This window comes from Prionailurus viverrinus, unplaced genomic scaffold, assembly GCF_022837055.1.
Source record: "Prionailurus viverrinus isolate Anna unplaced genomic scaffold, UM_Priviv_1.0 scaffold_101, whole genome shotgun sequence".
Lineage (NCBI taxonomy): Eukaryota > Metazoa > Chordata > Mammalia > Carnivora > Felidae > Prionailurus > Prionailurus viverrinus.
In genome coordinates, this window is record NW_025927491.1 from 110,565 (window position 1) to 119,251 (window position 8,687).

Consider the following 8,687-nt stretch of genomic DNA (forward strand, 5'->3'; position numbering starts at 1 on the left):
GATAATAAGTGAAATGTACAAGAGTGGTGAAAGCAAACGCTTGAAAACGTCTTTGAGGGATGGTTTAGTTTTACATCTGTAAACAGGTTTACTAAATATAAGTATGTATATATAATGGCATCCTAAAGGATCCTGTCAGTACAGCCATTCCAGAAGACAGCAAGTATTATTTGTTAACCCATGTACCTCACTGATAGCCACTTCTGTCCCTTCCCTAATTTGAATTGTTAGTTAGGAATCCCCCTGGAAACATAAGTATTTCTTTAGAACAATTTTAAAAGTATAATTTTAGATACTAGGTGTGCTCCGTCACATGTTCAGTGTTAAAACACTGTTCAATGGCAAATGCTATTTACTATTATGGAAACCTAAAAAAAAAAGTATGTCATTTAGGAATGATTTAGGGAAAAAGAAAATGTATTTGTGTTTTTTAATCTTCACAGGGCTAAGGAGAGACTGTCAGAGAGCAATACAAATTTTCTTGTGGAGAGACAGCAGCACCAAACTTTACTCAGGACCCTTACTATGAGCCCAGGCCTGGAACCACCTTATTGTGGACATTTTGAAAATAATTTAGTGCTCAATGGAAACCTTACTCCAAGAGGAAACTTAGTGATTCCTACCTTAAACCCACGGCCGTCATATGACGACAGGGAGGCTTCCTTGTGGAAGGTTAGTTATATTATCTGTTTAGTTTAGGTTTCAGATATCTGATGTTGCTTTTAATTTGGCGAAATTCTGAGTTGTTTAAGTAACTAGCACATACGAGATAAAAGTCAGCATTATATGTGCTAAGAAAGAACTGAGGTAAATTTTATATATATATATATATAATATAAATAATATTATATTCATATAATATTAATATAATTTTAATATAATAAAATATAATATATTATAATATAATATATAATATTTAATATTAACATTAATATATAATATTAATTATATAATATTAATATATTAATATATTATATATATATATATTAGTCCCTTGATCTCTCATTTCTAAGAGATACTTATTTTTATTTTGTTTTAGTGAGAGAATGAGTGAGTGCATGCCGGGGAGGGGCAAAAGGAGAGGGAGAAAGAGAATCCCAAGCAGGTTTCATGCTCAGCACAGAGCCGAATGTGGGGCTCAGTCTCAAAACCATGAGATCATGACCTGAGTCAAAATCAAGATTTGGACACTAAAAACAACTGAGCCACCCAGGTGTGCCACAAGAGACACCTAGCATTAACTGTATTCAGTAAATATAACTAAACTTACCCATTTTAAATTTCTTGAAAAGCTTTCATTTAAATTTGATTTTAGAAAGTAAATGCTATTGCCTGGTAACCACGGGGACACTTAGATGCTTAGACTTATTTTCAGTTGGCAGTGGTTCATTAACATTTGAAAGTTTTGCTATAATCCAGTCTGTCCGCCCCTGTATGTCAGTGAATGATCATCCTCCAAACCCTTAACGACATATGAATGTTTACTATTTAAAAGAATCCATGAGGGTGCCTGGGTGGCTCAGTCAGTTCAGCGTCTAACTCTTGATCTCAGCTCAGGTTTTGATCTCAGGGTCATGAGTTCAAGTCCTGCATTGGGCTCTATGCTAAGCATGGAGGCTACTCTAAAAAAAAAGAAAAAAAAAGAATCCATGGTAAGTCCTTTTTATGAATTAAATCAACTTGTAACACTAAAAAGGTTAATTTCTCTTTTAAGTTAAAAGTGGTGCTATTTTCTTACATGAGAATACATCTTTAATTGCTTTCTTATTTATGTCACTTTTTTCTTTTTCCTTTTTTTTTTGACTTATACCACCTTTGTTTCCATTTTTATAAAATATCTTGATGAGTGATTGTAGAGCATTTTACAAATAGCTAAATCAAGCAAATATTTGAATTTTTAAAATGAAGCTTTTATTTCTTCAAATGAGTTCTTTGCCCCTTTGTCTTTTCTTTTTCTGGAACCCCTTGAATGCAAGTATTATTACACTGAATGTTGTCGCACAAGTCCCTTAACCTAGCCTCATTTTTAAAATTCTTTTTTCTTTTTGTTTTTTGACTTGAATGATTTCTACTACCCTGTCTTGCAAATTGTTGATCTGTTCTTCTGCATCTTCTTATCTGCTGTTGATTCCCTCTAGTGTATTTGTCATTTCTGTTATTGTATCCTTCAGCTCTGATTGGTTCTTTTTTATATTTTGTATCTCCTTCTGATGTTATCACTGGATCCATTCTTTCTTCTCCCGAGTTCACTGAGCATCTTTATGACCGTTACCTTGAACTCTTTATGAAGTACATTACTTATCTCTGTTTCACTTAGTTTTTTTTCTTAGGTTTTGTCATGTTCTTTCATTTGGAATGTACTCCTCTGTGTCCTCAGTTTGTCTGGCTTTCTATGTTTGTTCCTAAAATGGTTCCTTTCAACTTTTTCTCTCTTTCGAGTGAGCGATGCTTTTGAACAATGTACATTAATTATGAAGTCAAGGAAGAAGAGAATGTTTCTGTAAGTGCTGTCTAGTCATTTTTCTCGGTGGAGCTGTGACAGGTGACACTGGGTAGGCAGCAAGTAACCCTGCTCTTCTCTTTCTAAATTCAGAACACAGGAGACAGGGAGTTGGAGAGAAACTTAGTAGCTTTATTACTAATAAACACTAACAAACTGGAGGATATGATTTAGGTTATGTTAGCCACTTTGGGATTCCTGCCAAATTGGGCACTTCCCCACACAGTTGTAAATTGAGGAAACAAATGCTTGACCCCCACCCCGGGGGCTGGGTGCTTACCACAGAGCTGAGAGCAGACCCAAATTCATGTTACTGTGGGCAGGCACATCTTTTCAAAGAGGAGATCCAGAAACACAGAAGCATTGCTTAGCTCCTTCTCCCAAATTCACCTGTTAGGTAAGTCTCCCTTCCCCTCGGGAGGGAGACAGAGATAAGTCCACATGTGAGAAGTGAAGGTTCACCTATAATTTCCGACTGGATTTAAATTATAAATAAAGTGAATTGTGTCTTTTGTACATACAACGAATGATGAGAGGTTAGACAGAAGCATGCTAGAAGGGAAAGAGAAATCTGTGTTGGGTTTTAAATTTTGCTATAAATAACCACACCATGGGTTCACTCATTTGTTGATTGATTTTGATAAAACAAATTTTCTTTGGAAGGAATAAATAATGCTTTCAGGAAGAATTTCCTCAGTTTCAGCTTGCTTGCTTCACCTAAAGATCTTCTCTTTCAAGTTCTCTGTCCTGTGGTTTAAAAAAGTTGTGCTTGGGGTGCCTGGGTGCCTCAGTCGGTTAAACGGCCGACTTTGGCTCAGGTCATGATCTTGCGGTCCGTGAGTTTGAGCCCTGCATCGGGCTCGGTGCTGACAGCTCAGAGCCTGGAGCCTGTTTCAGATTCTGTGTCTCCCTCTCTCTGACCCTCCCCCGTTCATGCTCTCCCTCTGTCTCAAAAATAAATAAACATTAAAAAAAATTTAAAAAAAATTAAAAAAGTTGTGCTTAAAAATTGACGGCTACTAAAAGGAGTTAACATAATTTCTGTTCCTTTATTTTCATTCATGACTTTAAAATTTGTAATTTAGAGGGCTACTATTGTGTGCCTCATACCTAAGCATTACTGAGCCACATGGCAAAGTTTTATGTATTCATTTTCTCTGAATTATACTTAAAATACACGTATTTTTCCTGACTATGAGGAAGTAACTGGCATAGAACTGTAGGCTTGGTAAGACCACAAGTGTATTCCTGGTCTGCATCTAGTTGGTTTCATGATCTCAGGCAAGGTACACTCTCTCTGAGCCCTTTTTGTCTATTACGCAAAATTCGGGATTTTGACTAAATTAGTGACATTTATATCTTCAAAATAATTTTTTTTTCAAACAATAGAACGTAGTTTTGTTTTGTTTTTTTTTGCATTAAACTGTATTGTGTAAAACAGAGAGAAGTAGAGCTGTCTAACTAAAGGAGAGATGGAGACTACGGCTGTGACTTCCTTGTCCCTCAATCCTGCAGTGTCCCCAACCGAACCTTAGATTTCTATGGGCCATATTTGTATGTTAACAGTTAATGGGAAAATCCTTCTAATTAAAAATCCTTTAAAAATGTTCTTTGAATTAAAATTTGCTGATATATAGTTATTCTGTGTATAATTTTCTCACCCTCTTATATTTCTGATCAATGGAAAGGTATACACAAAAGTACACATGTGTTCTTATTCATGGACTTGAAAGCTATTTTCACTATCGAAACACAGTTTTTACCTAGATATAAACATAAAGGTCACAGAGGTAAATATTTAGGAAAAGAGCTTTTGGGGAAAAGATGCAACATTACCTTGGTAGCTCCTTAAGTCATGTCATATAAAAAACGTGGTTTAGATCTTATATCGTATTTATTAATGGTAATATAAAATTGTTTGAATACAGCCTTCCCCCATCATCTGGTATTGAGTAATTAGTTTTATAAGTCTGGTATAGTCATGTTGTCCCATTCATTTTATAAGGCCTGAATATAATGCTATTGTCAAAAAAGTGTTATGGTTCCTCAAAAACTCAAAAATAGATATTCATTAATTCCACTGCTGCGTATTTACCCAAAGAAAATGAAAACACTAATTTGAAAAGCTGTATGCATCCCTATGTTTATGGAAATATTGTTTGCGATAACCAAAATAGGGAAGCAAACTAAGTGTCCATGGAGAGATGAACGGATAAAGACAATGTGTAATATGTATACAATGAAATATAGCTCAGCTATCAAAAAGAATGAGATCTTGCCATTTGTGACAACATTGATAGACGTAGAGGGTATTATGCGAGGTGAAATAAATCGCAGAAAGACAAATAAATACCATCTGATTTCACTTACATGTGGAATATAAAAAAAACAAAACAAGTGAACAAACAGAATCATAACTACAGAGGACAAATTGGTGGTTGCTAGAGGTGCGGTGGGTAGAGAGGTATGGGCAAAATAGATGAAGGGGAGTAAGAGGTACAAATTCCAGTTGTAAAGTAAATAAGTCACAGGAATGAAGAATACAGCATATGGAATGTCGTCAATAATATTGTATTAATGTTGTATGGTGACAGAGGGTAACTACATGTACGGTAGCAAGCATAGCATAGTGTATCCCATTGTCCAATCTGAATTTGTCTACTGAAAAACTAGTGTAACATTGTATGCCAACTATACTTCAATTAAAAAAAGGTATTAGGGAAAACAGTCTCTGAAAATATTGGGAAGCATGTCAGCCAAAACATTTGTCCTCACACCTAAATTTGTAAAGACATTGGAATCCTTATCACCACAGTGTTGATTCTGTCCTGTACACTACTTTGGAGCTCGTTTGGGGCATTCAGGGAGAGGCTACCTTGTCTAAGAAAGATCTAAATAAGTACATTCTAGACAGGAACAGTTGTAATATACAGTTGACCTTTGACCAACATGGTTTTGAACTGTGTGGGTCTACTTTACTTACACATGGATTATTTTTAGATACTCTACAGTACTCTAAGTGTATTTCCTCTTCCTTCCATTTTTCTCAATGTCATTTTTTGCCCTAGCTTATTCTACTGTACAAAACATGTATGAATCGACTGTTTATTTTACCGGTAAGGCTTACGGTCAAGAGTAGACTATTAGTAATTAAGTTTTGGGGGGATGAAAAATTATATACAGGTTTTTGACTGTACCCCACCCCTGCGTTATTCATGGGTCACCTGTAGTTGGAAATATTCATACACATTTCATAAGTGGATAACCATAACTTTAATAAGTCAAGTGTTTCAAAACTTGGTCCTAATTTGGAGAAAGGAAACAAAGTTACAATTGAAAATTGTATATTGTTTTCCTTATCGCTAATGGAGAAAGTTATAAATCAGAAGCTAAGTTTGGAAACTGTTGGAACCCCCTATTTTTCCTTTCTTCAAAGAGATTTTCTGAAATCTTTGTGTGGATATGAAAGGAAATAAGTGTTTTAGTCATAATACAGATGGCAAAACATTTTTACTCAATTTTTTGCCAGTAGAATTTCCACATGACAGTAAGACAGTCCCACTCTCTTCATTTTATATGTATTTAAGAGTCAGTCCGGAAAAATTAACAGCAAAAAGCATTCCTTCAAATTTTGTTTTTCTACAAGTGAAAAAATGGAAAGCCCACTTTAAGGAACAATTTATTAAGGTAAAAAACTGATTAAACTTTCATAAATGGCAGTATTTCTAATCATTTCCAGGTAATAATTCAGTATACAATATGATTCTTGTTTAAACTTTTTTGTCCCAGTAAGATCCAACATCACGTTTCAGAGATTATACATGTTCAATAGATCAATATTAATTGTGCTTTTTATCAGACTCACATAAATAGCATAATATATATATATATAATGTACACATATTATATATTAATATAATACACTAAATATATTATATATATAACATACACATATTATATATACGTATACACACACACGTATATATGTATATATATGTATACATATATACGTGTGTGTGTGTGTGTGTGTGCGTGTATGTATGTATCTGTTCTCCGTTATCTAAAACTAAAATAAAATAGGTAGGAATTTCTTTTATTCATGTGATAGTTTTTCTGTTTAAGCAATCCCTAACTTTGGTTTAATCTCTACAAGTATTATTTCAAGACCACATGTCCTAAGCTATATATAATCCCTACCATGTCTTTTGTTTACCTTACACATTCTAAATAATATTTGGCTTATTTCAGATGCGGCAGGAGTTGGAGGAAAGAATAACCAGAGCACTAGAAGAAGGTATGTTGCCAAAATGTATGGTTAGATATCATTGATTTCTGAAACAAACTATAAATAGTAAATGGCATCCCTTTCCATTGTTTGGATAATAGATACTACATTCACAATTTTTTGTACATATCTAATAAAAAATGTAAAAGCATGAGCATAATGAAGAACACACTTCTTCCTCATTTAGTCCTCATGTGTCATAGCTCTTTTAAAATCTCCCACAAGTCTAGGGGCAAGCAGGTGGTTCAGTCGGTTGGGCGACTGATTTCAGCTCAGGTGGGTTCAGGCCCCACAGAGGGCTCTGTGCTGAAAGCTCGGAGCCTGGAGCCTGCTTCAGATTCTGTGTCTCCCTCTCTCTGTGCCCCTGCCCACTTGTGGTTTGCCTCTCTCTCAAAAATAAATTAACGTTAAAGAAGTTTTTTCAATCTCCCTAAGTCTATATATCTGTTATTATTTCTGGCGACAATCTTCCTTCACTGGTGCCATCCCTATGGAACTGTCAACCTGCACAAGTCTCAGAAAAGGTGTGCTTTATCAAATTGTTGTTTCTGCTAGTGATAGAAGACCCAAAATGCCAAAGTCGTCTTAGTAATGCTTGGTTAAGTAATTAGAGGTCATATAGCTGTCATTGACAGGTAATGGGTTTCAATCATCACTCATTGATTTTGTCATTGCTTTTGCCCTTGGGTAAAACTTCAAGTTCCTTAGCATGGAATGAAAACACCCAAATCAGTTTGCTTCTTGCCAGATCATTCAGCCTTGTCTCTCACTCTTTGCCCTACTCTGCTGCTTTGCTCTAGCACCTTGTCAAACTAAACTACCCATAATTGCACAAGTGTTCTTCCTCACTTCTAGCTCTTTGTATGTGCTTCTTCCCTCTACCTAGCATACTTTTTCCTTGTCCTTCAGGTATCAGCTGACATATCACCTTCACCAAAGAACAGACAATATTGACACAAAACTGGGATGTCCCTTCCATATGTTCCAGTAGTGCTGTGTTTTATACCTGTCACTTACATCTGTATACTTGGCTCTGTTTGGAAATGCCTGTTTGATTTTTCCGTTTATAGTTTATGATTGTTCAGGGTGGACTGTGTCCTCATCTTGTAATTTCACCTTGTAATGAAGAAACCAGAAACTCTGACATTTATCCACAATAGCAATTAGTTCAGTGTGCAACCCTGAGCAAAATATATTTAATACTAACCTTGGGTTTCATATTGCAGTTGTACGTAGGTATTTTTCATTTTTCTTAACCCTCATAAAGGCCACAACTTTGTTTTTTTCTTTGTCTTTTCTTTTCTTTTTCTTTTCTTTTCTTTTCTTCTTCTTTTTTTTTAATCAGTTGTAGTGAAAATTATTTTGGAGAAAGAAGATAATTCTTTCTTTTCCTTTTCAGATGCTACCAAATTTGAATGAGGATCCTGTAGAAATCCTTTAGTATCTACTGATGATTCAATTCTAAATCAAGATCCAGTATGGAAAGCGTCACGAGAATATGTACAGATTTTGAACAAAAATTATATGATTTGAATAATAAATAGAAAAAATTTACTGGATTCTTACCAAACATTTTCATTGTTTCCCAATTGAACACACTACTATGGCAAAGTCTTGATTAAAGGAAAATGTTTTTGTATCATATGTGTGTAATGAAAATCTTTATAATATTTTAAACTATGTTTTTTGGAAACTCATTAACTTTTAAGCACATTTTGTACGTGGAAACCAGCACTAGAGGGTTTTACATACATCAGACTGCTCCACTAACAGCGGTTTGAACAGCACCCAAACAACCAAGTTGTCATTAACACTTCAATAGTGTTCATGGATGGCTTTTTGTATTTTCCAATTTTTATGACTATATGTGGGCCTAAAGATTTAGACATTATTTAGATGTAT

General features: G+C 34.8%; 1 protein-coding gene across 2 annotated transcripts in view; it reads left to right on the plus strand.

The window, feature by feature from the left end:
* The window catches only part of LOC125158109 (ankyrin repeat domain-containing protein 26-like), a 37,936-nt gene extending 29,509 nt beyond the window's left edge, over positions 1-8,427 (plus strand). The window contains exons 11-13 of one of the 2 annotated variants that reach the window (XM_047845086.1): positions 444-672; positions 6,749-6,794; positions 8,185-8,427. In XM_047845086.1, the coding sequence (XP_047701042.1) occupies positions 444-672; positions 6,749-6,794; positions 8,185-8,204 (295 nt within the window). In that variant the 3' untranslated portion in view covers positions 8,205-8,427. The remainder of the gene's footprint in view (positions 1-443; positions 673-6,748; positions 6,795-8,184) is intronic. The other variant, XM_047845088.1, reaches the window with a different exon arrangement.
* Positions 8,428-8,687: the final 260 nt, after the last annotated feature.